Source organism: Pseudopipra pipra, chromosome 6 (assembly GCF_036250125.1).
Source record: "Pseudopipra pipra isolate bDixPip1 chromosome 6, bDixPip1.hap1, whole genome shotgun sequence".
In the NCBI taxonomy this organism is placed as follows: Eukaryota; Metazoa; Chordata; class Aves; order Passeriformes; family Pipridae; genus Pseudopipra; species Pseudopipra pipra.
This window is the reverse complement of record NC_087554.1, coordinates 48,598,774-48,617,456: the sequence shown is the minus strand read 5'-3', so window position 1 is coordinate 48,617,456 and position 18,683 is coordinate 48,598,774. Positions and strand designations below refer to the sequence as shown.

General features: G+C 39.9%; 1 protein-coding gene across 4 annotated transcripts in view; it reads left to right on the top strand.

Annotated features, from left to right (window-relative positions):
- CCDC88C (coiled-coil domain containing 88C) overlaps positions 1-18,683 on the top strand; it is a 100,160-nt gene that overhangs the window by 48,400 nt on the left and 33,077 nt on the right. For all 4 annotated transcript variants that reach the window (XM_064658980.1, XM_064658979.1, XM_064658978.1 and 1 more), the window contains exons 5-12: positions 1,629-1,687; positions 3,307-3,390; positions 4,675-4,815; positions 5,510-5,694; positions 6,264-6,345; positions 6,774-6,932; positions 13,356-13,502; positions 15,855-15,999. In XM_064658980.1, the coding sequence (XP_064515050.1) occupies positions 1,629-1,687; positions 3,307-3,390; positions 4,675-4,815; positions 5,510-5,694; positions 6,264-6,345; positions 6,774-6,932; positions 13,356-13,502; positions 15,855-15,999 (1,002 nt within the window). The remainder of the gene's footprint in view (positions 1-1,628; positions 1,688-3,306; positions 3,391-4,674; positions 4,816-5,509; positions 5,695-6,263; positions 6,346-6,773; positions 6,933-13,355; positions 13,503-15,854; positions 16,000-18,683) is intronic.

Here is an 18,683-nt window from a genome sequence, read left to right as displayed (position 1 = left end):
TTTCTGTTGAAGAGAAGATTTCCTGCTTGCAAAATCTTAATGGTTACTAATGTGGACCTTGGATACTGAGAATTGTGGTATTCATTTGTGCAGACTACTGATAATTTCTGTAGGGCATTCTTGAAACATTTTGAAGATGAACATTCCTAAAAGTTGTTAAAAAATTGTTTAACAAGTAAGGTATGTTTAAAGACTGGTTCAGGGCACTTGTGTGGCCTGAAATCAGGAAATTGGAAAACAAGTTACTTCCTTAGCTGCCTGCACGTGGCTGTGCTGGCTGCAAGGTTCTGCGAATGGCAGGAACCCCGTGGTAATTTAGGTCAGTGTGTCTTTGTGTGGCTGTGGGGCTGCGGCAGCTTAACTGATGAGTCAGATTAACTCCCGTTCCCTGGCCTTGGGTCCTGCACATGCCTCTGACTTGCTGCCAGTGCAGCCTTACAAGGGCATAGTGTTGGTAGAGGAGTACAGTTGCACTCAGAAATTAGTATCTATTTAGTGATAGGAGCGACTGAACACCCAAGTAAAGCAGGATGTATAAAATGAAAGCGTTAATCCCACAGTTTCACACCCTGTGTCAGGAAGCATGCAGATGTATAGGGATGAGAGAAAACTGTGTATGGCCTGTTTTGTTTCTCTTTTCTTATCTTCCCCCCAGTGTGGATAAGGACAGGCTTTTCCTGAACCTAACTCCATGAAGATGTTTTATATCCTCATTGAAGCTCCTTGCCTCCCATCTCCCTTTGTCTAACTTGGATATGCATAACTTTCTTTACTACCCAACAATCCATGTTCACTTTGTTGAAACGAGCTCTGGAGTTGGCACAAAGCTGCACCAGTTCTCCTTGTGAGCCCAAAGCTGCACCAGTTCTCCTTGTGAGCCTCTTTCCTCACCTTGGGCTGCTGGTTGCAGCAGGATTGCCTGCAGTGACAACTGGGATGTGTCTCCTCACCCCAGGGCTCCCCAGCATATGATCAGCTCCATAGTAGCCTTCCTACATCGGTCATTCTCTGTCCCTCTTAGCACATCAGGTTTATGCTTCAAAGTGTGAGCAAGCTTTGATGCAGAACAGAGGCAGAATTTATATGCTAAAACATCTCTCAGAGAGAATTTATGTGCACAGAATGGTATTCAGCTTTGGGAAGTCTGAGTGGCAACTGTTTACAGAAAGAGAATTTAGGGCAAATTCTTTCTTTGAGAGTAGCCCTCCTTTGCTCCACCCAGGGTGTTTTTCTTTTATTTTGGTGGGGTTTTTTGGAGAGAGGGAAGAGGGTGTTGGTGGTTTGGTGAGATTTTTGCATCCTTGTTAATCACAACTCAAGAGACGAGCATTGGTCATATGCACTGAACTATTTAAAGGAATTTTTTTTTTCGATGTATGATCAGAAAAGCCTTAGAAAATAATTGGTGAGGATAGCACATGAAGGAAAAAAGTCCTGCTGTATTTGGGATTTTTAAACTAATCCATAAGATCTGTATTATTATACATAAAGTATGATAACTTTATAATTGCCATATATGTATTGTTCATAGGTCTTATTTCTCTTTTCAGGCACATATTTTGGAGAGAGTCACTTGCAAGTACTTTATCTGTCACACATGTGTACTGATTACCTTTTTTCTTCTCTAGGTAAAAGTATGGATGAAATTAAGAAGCTGCTGTTGTTGGTTCTGGGCTGTGCTGTGCAGGTGAACATTCATGAAAAATAAGCTTTCTTTGAATCTGTTATTTGTTCCTGGACTGAGAAAATCTATCCAAAGATCAGTGCTGTATGAGCAAATCTTGAGTTCAAGACCACTTATGAGCTAAATTGTGAGAAACACAATAGGTGAAGGAAAGAAGTGCAGGGGAGAGGAAGCACGCTGTGTGATACCCTCAATTTGTTGCCAATGCTTAATCATCCACAGGATGTGTACTTTTGCAACTAAGTAATGCACTTTGACAACACAGTGGGAAGAGATAAGTTCTGAACAGTGTTCTTGATATCAAGATTGTTGTTGGTTTATTTTATTACTGTTTTAAAATACAAAGGAGAACAGTACATGTTAGTGCCAAACAAATAGATAGTCTTAACAAGTCTAAACATTTGTTTAATGAATCCTGATTTTACTTGCATAATGTTTTGATTTAGTATTCTGTGTAGAAAATACAAAATTAATAGATACTTTGTATATTAGTGTGGGGACCTTTACGTGGCATTTGTTAAAATAAGAGGCAGTGTATATGGGAAACTGCAGAAATGCCCAGCAGTTACCGGATAAAGAAATCAGTGTTCTGCCCACCAAACCTCTGAGGCCGTAAACAATGGCTGCGTTGCGGGCAGGCCTGTGCTGATAATTGACCTTGTTTGTAGGTCCGTCTAGTGTTTTTGTCATGCCTTAGGATACTTACTCTGCTCAGCTATGTCAGCTCAATTATGTCAGGGTAAAGCTGTCTATGTATGGCTGCTCTGAACTACGTTAGTGTTGCATTGCAGCACAAAGAATTGTTTTGGCAAGCTGCTGTGCATCCTCAGTCCCGTTTACTGGTTCTTCCCAGGGAAAGAAATGGTTGAGATTCAGAACCAGGCTCCAAAAGGACACTGTAAATGAGTTTAAAAAAAGCCTTTAAGTAATGCTTAACTTATCCACAATGCAGTGTTGTTACGAGGAGGCAATAATGTTAGTGCACAATCACAGATATACAGATAGCAGATGTCTGCCTCTTCTAAAGCCTTAAGTAAAAGATTTACTAAAATCTGTTTGTCTGACACATCACTCATTTTTATCCAGAATGTTTCGCGTTTTTTATCTAAAGCATATGTTGATTTAGTCCAAGAAGCAGCATTGTGCATTGATGTGAATAGTACCTAAGGTGATGCATCTCTTTTGATTGCCAAAACAGAGCAAAATACAAACAGCAAAGCAGGCAGGTTAAATGATGCAATGTAAATGTAGGTTTACATTTGTGCAGCTCCATTAATGAAACCATGATGATTTCCTCCGGCTGTTGCTCCACCTCTTGATCTCATTGCATGTTGAACTTGTTTTTAAAGAGCAGAACCAGCCATTTAACTTAGCCTTAGTTGTACTGACTATAAAAATTTTAAATAATTTATTGCATAATTTGGTTCATGTTCCATATGGAGCCATGAAGTCTTTATACCTTCCAGTGTGACAAAGAGTAGATCTTGAACAGTCTTGTTAGAAGTGTGGGTTGTTTGAGGTTTTGTTTTGTTTGAGTTTGTTTTTTTTTTAATTTCAATGAAAATGATGCTGTAAGTGTTAGGGTATATAGTGCTATTTCAGGGTATGCTTTCTTTTAACAGTGTGAAAGAAAAGAAGAGTTTATTGAAAGAATAAAACAACTGGATATTGAAACCCAAGCTGCCATTGTGTCACACATACAAGAGGTGGGATTCTTAGTATTGTCTGTTTTGTATCTTTCCCTTCTTTGACTTAACAGGATTTTTTTGCTATGAAACTTTAATGCTTGGAATTTCATAATGGATTCATGAACTTCCCAAAAAAGGAAGATTGAGTATGTTACTACAGTCAGATTATAAGAAGAAGATGATAAGTGCTGGGAACATTACTTGGCTCAGTGATCTTTTAAAGAGATGCAGTGGTAAATGAAATGCCTTGCTTGCCACTTATAGGCTATGTAGAAGGAACTGTTGTGAGGATACATGTGTAATATTTACAGAAACCACGTATGTCTTAGGAGCCACAGTGCCTCTTGCATGATGGTGTAAGCACTTGGTCCCCAAGCCTTGGGGTAGGTGAGACTCAGGCTCCCCCGTGACTTGCTTCAGACAGTGACCTCTGAGCTTAGATGGTCTTGACAAGTGTACTCTACAGCTGAAAGTGGACATACACTCTTTTTAAAAAGAAGCTTGATCCAATGACAAACATTCTTGGACTTCCAAGGTTTCTGTAGAAGGAAAAGAATACAAGTAGGTGTTAGGAGCCATCTTACTTTGGAGAGCCAAAGGACATCCATGTGGAAGCACCCCCTCGCTGGGAATGGACACTGACTGCAGCCAGGTGTCAATGCATTCAGGAACTTTATTCTTAGCACTTAACAAAATAGTTCATTAAAAAAAATCATGATGAACTAAGCACATGGTTATGACAAAAGCAGGAACAGTCTTTAACCGAGCTTGATAGACTTGCCTGATGTTTCTGCTAAATGATTTCAGAGGAAATCAGTTTGGGTAAGGTAGCAGATAAAAGGTACACTGCTAGCAGCAACCAGAGACACTTCTGCTAAATGCAGCTCCTCCCAGCTGTATCAACTACAAATTGCAAATTTATTGAAAGCAGGGATTCTACTCAGTGACACATCAGCCTAACTGTTCAGTGTGGGATCAGTCCCTTCCCTGTGATGACCACCTCAGGGTCAGTAAGACAGTTGCATACTTCTAATATGCAAGCACACATGCTATTGATCATAATATTTGTCTGATCACTTTTAAAAATCAGACTTAATAATTATAAAAAAAACTAAATACCAAAAATTACTGGATCGTGTTACAGTTAAGGTAGTTACGTGTGTTATTTGCAGCCTAGGTATGGTGAAATGTGATATGATTTTTAATTTATCAGTAGAAGAACCTGAGGGATGCAGCATATAGAGTAAACAAATTTACAAATCAACCAGTGAAAAGACACACTTTTTTGTTCCTCCTTCCTAGGTGACTCACAACCAGGAGAACGTCTTTGACTTGCAGTGGCTGGAGCTCCCAGATATGGCCCCAGAAGAACTAGAGTCTCTCTCCAGGAATATGGTTTTCCACCTCAAGAGGCTCATTGATGAGAGGGATGAATGCACAGAAGTACGATGGCTTATCTTTCCCATATAGAGCCCATGAGATGCAGCAGATTCCCTTCTTTTATGTCTTGTTTGTGCAGGTTTCTATTTCTTCTGCACCTTTCTACTACACCTCTGAAAATCTGTAGAAGTGTTTTGACTTTTCCATTGATTCTTGTGTAAACACTAAGATGTGGTGAAATGATTGGTGAAGGGGAGCAGCGCAGTCTCTCCATGAAGTGGAGAGACCAAATGTCTCCGCGTGTCTGTTCAGTCATTAATCTTCTAGTGCTTGCTAGTCTCTCCACTGGTATCTACCATCATGGGCTCCACTGTCTTCTCTAGGCTTTTTGATTCATCAGTTCCTTTCCCTTCAGATTTCTGGAGGAGCTGCCTTCCCTCCTTTAGCCTTTTTAATTTTCTGTCATGCTTTTGACTGTGATTTTGTTAGTTAAAACTGTTAGTTGTTAAAGGTTTTTATGAATTCTACAAGAAAAGCAGACTTATTTTGAGCATTGGAAAGGGAATGTTTTAGTGGACTGAGCATAGTGGAGATTCCTTTCCTTCTTTGTGTAACCTTCACTCCTGGCTATCACTTGAATACTGTATAATGCCAGACTAATAATATTCTAAATTTATAAATAATTTCTAGATATTTATAAAACAATGTATAAATACACTGTTATCTCTTGACACTACATAATCTTCTGTATTTCCAGGTCATTGTAGATCTCACTCAAGAGAGAGATTATCTGCAGTCTCAGCAACCACCAAGCCCTCTGAAAGCACCAAGTCCAGATTCTTCACCAAACCCAGCCAACCCTCTTTCTAGTGAAGACAAGCAGCACCTCACAGTTGAGCTGGCAGACACGAAGGCTAAATTGAGAAGAATCCGGCAGGAGCTGTGAGTCACCAGTGATTTGTGCTTCTAGGGAGACTTCTATATAGAGTCTTATGCATCCTGAAAATGCAGGTGCCTGTCAGCTTCAATACACTGGCCTTCACAGAAGCTCTCAGAATCACATCCTTTAAATCTTTTATTCATAGCAGTAGGAAGCTTGTATGTGTGTTCCATCTTTTCTTCTTTCTTAATTGGTCTTTAAACAGAGAGTGATGGCTACTTCCATTCTTCTTTTTGTGTCATCTCTTCCCCCCTTCAAAATGCCAACTGCTAGCTCTACTTTCTCAGTTCTAGTGGAAAGTCCAGAGGCCAGTGGAGCACCAGCAGGAGCACCAACAAGATTTAAACAGAGGAACTTACTATAAAATTAGAGTTGCAAACTCAGATCCATGGATCTGAATCATAAGGAATCATAAGGAAATGATGACGCTGTCATGACAAAGAAGCTTTGTGTTCAGAATATGCTGGGAGATTTTTATCTTTCTCTACAGATTCCTAGCAGCCTCCATATCATCAATATTGTTTTAGGAAAGAAAAGCAACTACTTACTAAGATTTTTCTAATCTTTTCAGGGAGGAGAAGTCTGAGCAGCTTGCAGATTCTAAACATGAAGTTGAGCAGCTCACCCTAGAGCTGCAAAAAGTAAAACAAGAGGTAAGATGGATGCTGTTTAATAAAGTCCCATTTCAGTGTGAGGCTAAAAATGCTACTATGCTGATTTTTTTAATGAAGAAATCAAGGTATTCCAGCAAGCTGTTTGATGATTATGGCTATGGCCTAGCAGTGCTATGCTTTCCACTTAACTGTTGAGAGCAGTCTCATCTGCTCACCTCGCAAATAGCCTAGTAATGCCTGAAGCTTATGCAGCATCAGGCATTAGTAATGTCAGAGGTCCAATAGGCTGAAGAACCTCTCTGTCTTGTAGAGCATTTACTGGTAGTAGGAGAATTCTCTTATTCCTTAACGAGGAGAACTCTGTTTGTCTACACTTAGTAGGTAAATGCAAAAAGTTACAGTTTAAAATACATGTTTAAAAGTGTTAATGAAGATTTTTCTCCCTGTTTGTTCCTCACTTCTCACAGAATATCCACCTTGCCTCAGATGCTCGCTCTGCCCGAGCATACAGAGATGAGCTTGACTCTCTGAGAGAGAGGGCAAACCGTGTGGAGAGACTTGAGATGGAACTGGTTCGGTGCAAAGAGAAACTTCATGACGTGGATTTTTACAAAGCTCGCATGGAGGCAAGTGGAAATTAGGAGAAAGATTTGCTGAGTAATCCTTAATGTTTGGCTTTTGTTGTGTTACTATTCATGTGTCATTTGTTATTGAGCTGACCATAGCAGAACATCAGAGCAAATAGAAATTTCATAACATACATCACACCTGTTGACTGAGCAACATTAAAACTTCTTTCAGTAGAGGAAGGACTTGGTGCACACAAAACAAATACTCATTAGTTTTAAAGAACTGCTTAGTTCAGCATTATGTGGCTAAACAAGACAGACCTTTTTGTGGATGCTTTTTCTAGAGAGTCCAGATCTTTAGCTTAGCTTTAGATAAATTCCCTGTGTTTCAGAGTTGTTCCTTTGACCAACATTTTAAATGTCATGTATAAATTAGCTAAATGGATGTCTGGGTGCTTTTCCTTAGGGGATTCGCAACAGATGCAATTGTTGTTAAAATGGCATTTTTAAGGATTATCTCAGATGACAAATGCTAGCCACCCCTTTTTGCAACTGTTGCTTGGGGTAGAAGGGAGAGAAAATTTGGGTCTTCCCTAATGCCATGAGTGGGGTATGTCAATGAGAAATGTATGGCTTTGTTCCAATACTAATGTCAGTTACTCAGCTTAGTCACCTGCAGCTATGCCCATTCTGGAATTATTAACTGAATTAGATTGGAAAGGACCTTGGAGGTCATCTAGCCCAATTTATTGCTTACAGCATGGCTGTAATTTAGGTCAAACTGCTCTTACTTTCTGTTCTTTCAGTTCTTTGAGACATTCACACCAAAACCCTCAATAATACACATACTTCAGCCAAAGTGAAATAAATATCCAGACTTGCTGAACAAATGGAGGTTCAGTAATTGACAGCCTCCCTATAAAATTAGATAAAATCCTAGGTCTGAGGGAGAAGAGTGATGTTACCAGGCCTCTGGCTGAGAACACAGACCTTATTTTTCTGCTCTATAAACTCTACTTTGTAGATGATTTTTTTCTTTTCCCTCTCTAACCCAAGGGTCCAGCTAGCTGCTGCTTCTTATGAATAGGTTCACTAAAATGGATGGTTATTAAATGTAGTAAATAGACTACGAAAGCCTGTCTTGCCTCTCGGTAATTCCCAGTTTACATTAGGAGGTATGAAGCCCTGTCTCCCTCTGTTTTCCTCCCTCGAGCTGGCAAATAAGTCCTGGCACACCAGCTATCAGCGTGCCATCCTGGCTGTTACCTTTTGACTGTGCACTGGAGATACCAAGCTTCTACCTGCTGCTCAGATAATTTAGCTGGAGCTAGGAGAGGGGCTTTTAGTGTCGTCTTCGTCTGAGATCAGGGGAGTAGCTATTTGTGTTCTTGAGTTCTCAGCCTCCTTGCTTGTCCTAGAGCCAGTGGATTCATGCACTGCTGTCTGCATGCTGATCTTGCTTAGCACAGTGTTCAGTAAAGAGTCCTTTAGTTTCAAATTCTTCTAGCTTTCCTCACTCCCTTTTCTACCCTGTCCGTTTTTGGTGAAACTATTGAACATCAGAGGGTGAGGCCTGGCTCTCCAGGGATACCTCCCTGGAATACTGTTGTGGTTTAACCCCAGCTGGCAACCAAGCCCCACACAAGCACTCATTCACTACCCCACCAGTAGGATCAGGGAGAGAATTGGAAGGGTAAAAGCCAGGAAACTCAGGATTGACATAAAGGCAATTTAATATGGAAAGCAAAATCTGCACACACAAGCAAAGAAAAACAGGGAATTAATTTACTGCTTCCCACGGGCAGGCAGGTGTTCAGCCATCTCCAGAAGAGCAGGGCCTATCACACATAACGGTTACTTAGGAAGACAAACGCCATCACTGCAAATGTCTCCCCTTCCTCATTCTTCCACCCACTTTATATACTGAGCATGTTGTCATATGGTCTGGAATATCCCTTTGGTCACTTTGGGTCAGCTGTCCCAGCTATGTCTCCTCTCAACTTCCCATGCACCCTCCACTTCCTCGCCAGTGTGGCAATACAAAAAGCAGAAAAGGCCTTGGCTTTGTGTAAGGCCTACTCAGCAATAGCAAAAACATCTCTCTATTGTCAACCCTGTGTTCAGCACAAATCCAAAACACAGCCCCATACTAGCCACTGTGAAGAAAAGTAGCTCTAGCCCAGCCAAAACCAATACAAATACAGCTGTGAGGCAAAGAATATTTCCCATTAATATGGCACATTTCTAATTTGGAGCCACAGGGTGGCCTCTAGCAAAAGTTGTTGCTATTGTAGAGGCTGAGCTTTTCTAACATGCAGGAGGATTGCACAGCTGTCTGCAGGGTGCTCTGTGGTCTAGAATAGCCAGTGAGTTTCACATTCTCACCGTGCCTTCTTCCATCACTGATGAAGTTTTGACACAGCCATTGACTGCCAGCATTGAGCAGTGGCAACAGCAGGCAAACTCCATTGATCGCAGGCTGATGCATTCAGAGGATTTCACAGGGCATGATTCTGTTTTTTTATGGTCATGGAGTAGCACAAAGGCTGTGCATGGTAGCCAGTGTCCAACTTTCCATGGGCCCTCAGTTTTATGTTGAATCTGTCTCAAGTCCTCTGCTCCTCCAAAAGAAGGATGAATGGCTGGGGTCAGTACAGTGTCTGCTTAGATTTGTTCAGGAATGTAACATGTTAAAGATTTCTACCACTAGACAGTACAGTACTGATTCATCTCATGGCATTTACTGGTTGCTGCTGCCTTCCTAACCTCTAACTTTTAAGACCTGAATCATGCAGAGCACAGCAGTGAAAATGTAGTTGTATACAGCATCAGCCACTTTTCTACAGTGATGTGATACCTTAGGGCTCAGAGGGTCTTGACAAGGTTGTTAATAAGCAGTGCTAAATCAGTAAGTGAGAAGACAAAGTGGGTTTACTGTTGTGCATCAATGCAGAAAGCTATTAAATGAGCATTTATAATCTTTTTTTCTTCCTGCTATTGCAGGAGAAGTGCAAAAGATTCAAGTCAAGGTTTATGTCAGTGTAATACATTTAGGAGTGTGTGTTGTTTTCCTTCTCTGTCTGTCTTGACAGATTGTTCAGGAATAACATTTTAGTTGGACCATCATTCAAGGAACGTGGAGATGAACATGCTCTGGAGCCTTCCTGCTGGGCTGGCTTAATGAGGTTGCAACTGTGAATGTTAAGGAACAGGCTTAACACAGGGCCTCCTCCAAGGAAGTGCTTCTCTGCAGTGTAAAGCTCCCTTCTGGCATTCCTCTCCATTGAACCTTGTGCTGCTACAGGAGATTAGATTATTTTCTAAAGCCAGTTGCCTTGCCTTATCTTCCTACTTCTCACCATAATCAAGTTTCTATGCAGGATGATGTGAGGAATCTCTGTGAATTAAAAAACAAACAAACAAACAAAAAAAACCCAACAAAAAAACCCAACAAAACAAAAGCAAAAGCATCACTTGTATGTTTTCATATGGCTGTTGAAGGCAATGTTTGATTGTCACAAGATGTTAACTGTCAGGGCTTAGTAGAGACAGCTTCTGAACTGCCTCAAGTCAGGGGTTGAACTAGGTCTGGATGCACGTGCAAATTCTCTATTTTCAGATTTAAACAATCTCATTGCTTCTGTAGTTTCTGAAAATGTTTTCCAGTAGCAACACACTCTGATTGTGCAACTGCTTACCTCCAGGTAATTGTAACCATCTGAATGCACAATGCACATTCTTAAAGCTATTTCAAGTTACAGTTGATAGGGCATCAAACCACAATATGTAATTTATTTTAAAAACTGGAAAAGCAGAATTATATTCAGTGTATTAAAAAAAATCCACAGCTGAATTGGTTTTGTTGCTGATTTAAAAATGAACTTAGAGTTACAAAATAATGTTGGTGAATTTGTTAATTAAATTAAAAATAAACCTTAATTCCAGCAGAAGCAGCACCATGACCACTACCTGTTGATAGTCTAACAAGTGTGATTTGTAGCCAGATACATTTTTAGGTCAACTGTGTTATCCCAGCAACTTCTGGGAGTTGTTAGTGCTGACATGTTTTAGTTAGGGCAGCTTTACTTTCCAGGCCTTGAGCTGTAACTCTACAAAGCTCCCATGGACTAATTATTTAAATTATATGGACTTTTCGATATTAAGGCAACCTCAGATCATGGTGATCTGTGAGTGAGCAATGTTAAACTCGTCATAGCAGGCATTTCCACCGGGTTACTAATTTAAGATTTCATCAGAACTGCTTTGAACTGGCATGACTGCCCATCCTGGGTGCTCAGTGGGAAGTGCTTCAGTCTTCCATAGACTGTGGCTCCCACTGATGTGTGGTTTGTACCAGAGCCTGGATATGTATATGTATTTGGCACGTAGCTTGACTCTTGATGAGACAATAAAATGACTGGTTCTTTCTTGGTAGGCAGTTTTATGGGTAGTTCTGAGGTCATGGTTTTGAGGTCAGACACCACCTTACTTCTTAGGGCTGTGGTCCAGATTGAGTGTGATGATCTAGCAAAGTAAACTCTTGGCACATTGCTGTTTCATTACAGGTATTCTGACAGCTTACATAACACCCAGCAGTTTCTGTGCCATGTACTTCCTCTGGTCTGTCATCTGTTTGGTGTCAGCCTTTTAAGTTTGCCCACCCTGAAGTGACCCAGGGTCACTTTAGATCAGACTTGGCCCAAAATGCAGGTTCTGTAACATTAGTGTTTCAGTATTGTTGTTATTTTAGTTACTTGCATACTCAGACATTTTAATTGAAGATGAACCTCTTCACAAGCACTAACATATTTGCCCTTTAAATGCTACTGTAGTAGGGAAACTTTTTCCTCTCGTGATTTGCAGTTTGGTAGCTGACCCACTGAGAGATTAAGGGTAGTGTGGTTCTGCATAAGGTAGACTTTCTACATTATGCTCTATACAATCAAGGTGCAACAAAAAACTAAGATTACTAGCTATGAAAGGTTTTTAAATCATAGCCTCCTGTGGTATCAAAAGGCAGGGGAAGTGACTGTCATCAGACACTGTTAACTTGTTCTTTACATCTGTCCTTTTCCTTTTTCTTGGTTGTTTTTTTTGTTTGTTTGTTTGTTTTTATAACAGAGCCTCAAAAATCTTCTTAAGGTTGATTCTATCCCAAAAAAATGAAAAGGTACTTGCTGACTAAGCAGCAAAAGTGATTTGCTCATGCCTGATGATCTTTGAGGAATCTACTTGGTTTGGATGTTTGTGGTCTGAGAGAGCAGACGTGAACACTGGTGTCAGCAGAGACATTACATTTTGAATGTAATTACTTTTCCAGGAACAAACTTGTCAAGTGTTTTGTCTCTTTGTACATTTTATGCTTTTGGGTATTTCATTGGAGTAGCAAAAGGGATAGGTAGAGGAGGGAGTGAATGACAAAAGGAAGTTTCTTTAGAGAATGAAATAATCTGCTTTTTGCCCGGTTGTAACTCTTCTTGGGAAAAATCCTTACTGTATCCATTTAATCTTTTCAAATGCCGGTGTGTTCCTGCCATAGAACATTTGTCTTGGACTCAATACTTATCTGAGAATCAACAAAAATAAAAGCTAGCCCTGGAGTATTGTAGTTTGAAATAAGATGCATTTGATACATGTATATAAAACATGACCAAGAATACATGGCAGGATCTTCTGCTTTGGACATTTCATGTTTCCAGAGATAAGATACTTGAATACACAGTTTCATTTGTTGTTTACAAGGAAACTTTAGAGTGCGATATAATTAACTTCTTTCCAATGCTGTGACTGCAGTAAAATAATAAATCAAACTTTTACTGAGTAAAACCATATCCAAAAGCTCTAATGAGTAAGCAACATGGCTTGTGCAGTTAATGCTCTTGTGTTTAGTAGGGAACTGGCAAGGAGTGTTAAATATAAAACAACTTCCTCTGGTCAAGTGAACTAAAATTCTGTTCATGAGAGGGAGGAACCTTATTCAGGCATTTACACGGAAGTGTACTGAAACAGGAATGTGGATATCGTATGTATTGATGGATAGCGTTCCCCAACGTGTTTTGAATACACTGTAGCATCCCTTGAAAGTAAATAATTTATTTTGAAGCAGAGTAAACAGGGGACTACAATAAGTTGGCTAAGCAGTTGGTACTGTAACAGTGGAATTGGAATTGAATAGCTGCTCTTCAGTGTCTTAAATCTCTTTGGTGCACCTCTTGATCTAGCCTCATAAAAAGCAAAAGGAACTCCATTAAACTTCTAAAATTCAGGAAAAAAACCAACAAGAAATATTAGATTTACCTGCATTAATGGCCCACAGTTAATGAAACATGCTATCATCTCCCATTACAATATCAGGTAAAAATCTTTATGAAACAGAGAAACATGTCAGATTTCTTTCTTGTGTTTTGCAATGTCAGTTTATAAAAATCGCTTAGTTATGAAAATTAAGTAAGAAATTAACATTGTTGCTTTTTTCCCTAGGAATTAAGAGAGGATAACATTGTATTAATTGAAACAAAGGCCATGCTAGAAGAACAGCTAACATTGGCAAGAGCTCGGGGTGATAAACTGCATGAATTAGAGAAGGAAAATTTGCAGTTGAAATCCAAACTTCATGATGTAGAGCTGGTATGCACTTTCTTTTTCATTATGCTAATTTTTGAACTTCTGTTTTTATGCTAGGTTACAGAATCAAGTCACAGAAACCGGTGGGGACAGGCAAATAAATCAGCAGTGCTTTTAAAGAGTTTTTTAGATTAGACTTGTGTACGTGAATTCTTGAAATATTACAATGTTAACAGTGTAAAAAGTGCCAGTGCTACTTTGTGTGAGACTGAATTTAATTTTATGTGGGAAAGTACATCAGAATTTTAAAATACAGATTGCTTTTGTATGTACTGATAATGGAGATACTAAAATCTGTTAGTTAAGTAGAAATCTCTTAGATGTAGGAAATGAAATCTACTGTAGTAAATGATCTTTCTTGTTGGAAACAAAATCCCCAGCCATTACAGAGTCTTTCAGAACACACTACCAAGTGTCAAAGACCCAAAATTCTAAAATGTCTTTCTGTGTAAATCAGGGATATGACTTATTGCTTCATGACAAAGAAAAGTAAGAAGTGGGAGATTATTGTCTACAAAGAAAAGTAACATTGGATTTTATAATGCCACTAGAAGTAGTAAATACTTTTTCATCTCTTGTATTTTAGTTAAGTCCTTCTCTCTCCTTACAAAGATGTTGAGGATGCTGTGTGGGGTTAATGTTATAATCCCAATGGACTTCAGTTACAAGTGGTGTCCTTCAGGGGTCCATACTGAGACCAGTGTTATTTAATATCTTCTTTAATGATTTAGATAAAGGGATTGAGTGCACTGTCAGCAAATTTGCAGATGACACCAAGCTGAGTGGTGCAGTTCACTCTCCTGAAGGACAGGATGCCATCAGTGCCAACTGATGTCCATCAGTTCACTCTCCTGATGGACAAGCTTGAGAAGTAGGCCATGGGAATCTCATGCGGTTTAACAAGACCGAGTGCAAGGTGCTGCACCTGGGTCAGGGCAACCCCCGATATCGGTCCAGGCTGGGGGATAAAGGGATAGAGAGCAGCCCTGCTGAGAAGGGTGCTGGTGGATGAGAGGTTGGACATGAGCTTGCCATGTGCACTTGCAGCCCAGAAAGCCAAACGTGTCCTGGGCTGCATCAAAAGCAGTGAGGCCAGCAGGTCACTGCTTGGGGGGGGTTCTTCCTTCTGGTGAGACCCCACCTGGAGTGCTGCATCCAGCTCTGGATCCAGCAGCACAGGAAGGACATGGACGTGTTGGAACAAGTCCAGAGAAGGGACACCAAGTTGATTAGAGGGATGAAGCACTTCTGTGAGGGAAGACTGGGGGAGTTGGGTTTGTTCAGCCTAGAGAAGCAAAGGCTCCAGAGTTACCTAACTATGACCTCCAGTACCTGAAGGGAGCCTACAAGAAAGAGGGAGAGGGACTTTTTAAAAGGTCATGTAGTGACAGGGCAAGGGGGAATGGCTTCAAACTGAAAGAGAGTAGGTTTAGATTACATGTTAGGAAGAAATCCTTTACTATGAGAGTGATGAGGCACCAGAATAGGTTGCCCAGAGAAGTTGTGGATGCCCTATCCCTAAAAGTGCTCAAGACCAGGTTGGATGGGTCTTCAAACAGTGTGGTCTAGTGAGAGTTGTCCCTTCCCATGGCAAGGGGGGTTGGAACAAGATGATCTTTAAGGTCCCTTCCACCCCAAGCCATTCTATGATGTTATGATTCAGGGCATTAAAAGGCTCATGTCACGCTCAGCTTTTCCAAAGTGGATGAAGATTTTGAACGATGCTTTTCTGAGTGACTTGATGAATTTTTGTGTAATGCTATCTGAAAATTTGGGAACAATTTTTCCCTGAAGTGGGAGGCATCACTTCAGCTCTCACAAATGCGAACGACCCAAATAGTTCACAAGAAGCAACAATAGATTCATTCTCCAGGTCTGTTTCCTGGAGTTAAAACTCAAATTATGAGGCAGATGTTACTTGCCAGTCCATATGACTGCATCCAAATTTGATGTGATGAGTTGAAGCTCAGGAGAATTCAAGGTTCTATCTGCAGAGTTTCCAGGATGTCAGTGCATGATGCTACATGCTTTTGAAGAGCTTAGCTCTGGAGACAGCTTGAACCCAGCCTGCCTTACTAGTCCTGGCTTGTACTGACCCTGTCATCACCTGGTAGGTTCTCATTGCCATCATTCTCCCTGACTCTAAACAGGGCCACTTGGGTTCCTCTGCTCTGCATTCTGTGGCATATATGGTAGCCCATAGCAACCATTTAATGCTGTACATGTATTTCAGTATAAAAATACAGTGTTTGAGGAGATTCTTCTACCCTCAGTGTATGTTGTGCAAGTGGCTGTTAACCCAGAACCTTACAGATAAGCTGAAGGTGCATTTTCATTCATGTGTGTCTTGCACAGGACCGGGACACGGACAAGAAGAGAATTGAAGAGCTGCTGGAGGAGAACATGGTCTTGGAGATTGCCCAGAAACAGAGCATGAACGAGTCTGCACACCTAGGCTGGGAACTAGAACAACTGTCTAAAAGCACAGATCTTGCAGATAGTGAGTACCAGCTGGGGCAGCTGTTGTGTTTGTGGTCTATTTCAGAATAGACAGGTTGGTTTACTGAAGATGGGATCAGAAGTTGAGTCCAAGGTTGGAGAACTTCCCTCATTCAGCCACTTGACTTTGATCGTAGTTTTCTGCAACTTCTGAAACATATTCCTCTACTTTATTTTATTTTCTTTTGATGAAAGCATCAAAATGTTTTCCTTTTTGTTCATCCCTGAGAGAGTAACTTTTAAGTAAAATAATAATTTTAAAAAAATAAAGCTTTGTAAATGACACAGCAGAAATGTCACACTGGATATTTCTAACTGAATGGTTGGGAGGAGTCTGTGATCTTTAGTATTCTTAGTACAATTAGTACAGACAATTAACTGGTCTTTAAGTCCCAGGAAGTAGTGTATGCTGAAGTCATTTATTTTTACTAGATACTGAAAAATGTGTACAGTTAAAATAACTGGCTGATTTTTTTCTTTGAATGGTTGATTTGATTTCCGTAACTATCACAAACATAACTAATTCTTTCTTCACTAGACAGGTTTTAGCATTGGTTTCTGTGTTTAACATTCATTCTGTCTATTATAGCTGCCTAAATAACAATGCTATATGGACCTTGGGGAATACAAGCTATTTCCCCTTAATTCAATATGCAGCTTTTATTGAGTACTCACCTTACTTCTACTAAGACTTGCATGTTTGGCTTTGTGTACCAGGAACAGTTTAACTTGAAGACAAAGGAATAAATTAGAGTAAGGAGATGTTAAGTTTTCAGTAAAACTGTCTAGAATAGTTTTGTTTTGTAAAACGACTGAGTGTGTGCCTGACACCAATTCTTAAATCTTGCTGTCTAGGATCCTAATTCTCTTCACTAAGATTTATGGCTAGTTAATTGTTACTTCTAAATAATAATCTTGCAAAGCAGGTTATATTAGCTTGAGAAGAGAATGGCACTCTATTGCTCCTTATATGTAATCAAGGATATTGCTTATTGTATTAGTCAGGGGACAAAAACACAGTTCTCTCAAAGCTTACAGATTTTGATAAAGAGTATTTCAGGAAAATGTAAAAATATTAAATTTTCTGGCCTGTTTAAAATACCGAGTTTTGCCCTCTTCCTGATTTGGTTTCACTAGTGAGGTAATAGAAGGATGCTAGTTTTATTTTGTTACCCCTTATTTATTAATGTCTGTCAAACATAACCTTCAAAATTTGCTCGAGGGATTTAAAAACATGAAAAAGATGAGGTTCCTTCACAGCACGGGAGCTTCAGAAACTCTGATTAACCAAAGAAAAAGAATAAGAGGAACTGAGAACATAAGTAAACTTTTATACTCAGTAGAAAAAAAAAGTAGTGAAGGAAGCCCAAATTTTAAAAAAACAAAACTCATTAAACTTTGAGCTTTTAAATTATTTCAGGGAAATACCTGTTCTGCTTTTACAATAATTCTCCTTAAGAAGTTCCATTTCAATGCATGTGGCTATTCTGAATGCAACTTGTTTGTAGAAATATAGCCAGACTTGAAAGCCCTTTTGGAAAATCTCCTGTTCTTGGATTTCGAGTTGAGTCTGCAAGGATGGCAGGTAGCAGAAGATTTTACTGGATTGTTTGGAATATTTTATTCAAAATAATTTAAAAAATAAGTATGGGAAAAAGTAATTTAGATGGACTTTGCTTCAGAACAGAACTTAACTGGAGTATTTAGTTAATGTTTACTATTTGAGTCTTCACTTGACCAAAATTCTCCAGTTGATGCTCTATAAAAGAGACAAATAGGATTTTACCATTTCAGAAATTTACCAGTTTAAGGTGTTCAGTGTGCTGTATGTAATACTGCTGATTATTTAGGAGTCATTAATTTTCTTAGACTTAAAGACAATGTTAAAGTCAGTTTCATGTGAAATGTGGGTTTGAGGTGATGGGCAGCAATTATTCCATGGGAAACAGAAGTTTACTCTTGTAATTATTCAAATGCTGAGCAGAGAAATGAACAGAACAGTGAGGCTTGGGTGGTGGATTTTAAGGCTGAGAGGTACTGAGACTTTTGATCTACAAACATTTAGAGTAGAATAACATCTCTGTTGTAAAACTTGCATAAATTTTGTCAGTTCTGAAATTTCAACTTCAGGCACCTCTCTGATCAGCATTCTGTTGGATGTCCTGTACCTGGATACCTGATACTAAATTATCTTCCCTGATTCAGCATATTTTTGATGAAGTAGCTGTGAAGATAAGCAATGGAATTCTCCTTTTGTAAGAATTTTTTCCATGACTAAATATGATTGAATACCTGAGTTTTCACTAGCTCTTTTCCAAAGGAGGACAACAAAGATGGTGAAGGGCCTTGAGGCGAAGCTGTATGAGGAGCAGCTGAGGGCACTTGGTCTGTTCAGCCTGGAGGAGACTGAGGAGAGACCTCATTGTACTCTACAACTTTCTCGTGAGGGGAAGAGGAGGGGTGTCTCTGGTGACCAGTGACAGGACTGAGGGAATGGCCTGAAGTTGTGTCAGGGGAGGTTTAGGTTGGATATTAGAAAGAGGTTCTTCACACAGAGGGTGGTTGGGCACTGGAACAGGCTCCCCAGGGAAGTGGTGACAGCACCAAATCTGGCAGAGTTCAAGAAGTGTTTGGACAATGCTCTCGGGCACACAGTGTGACTCTTGAGGATGGTCCTGTGCAGAG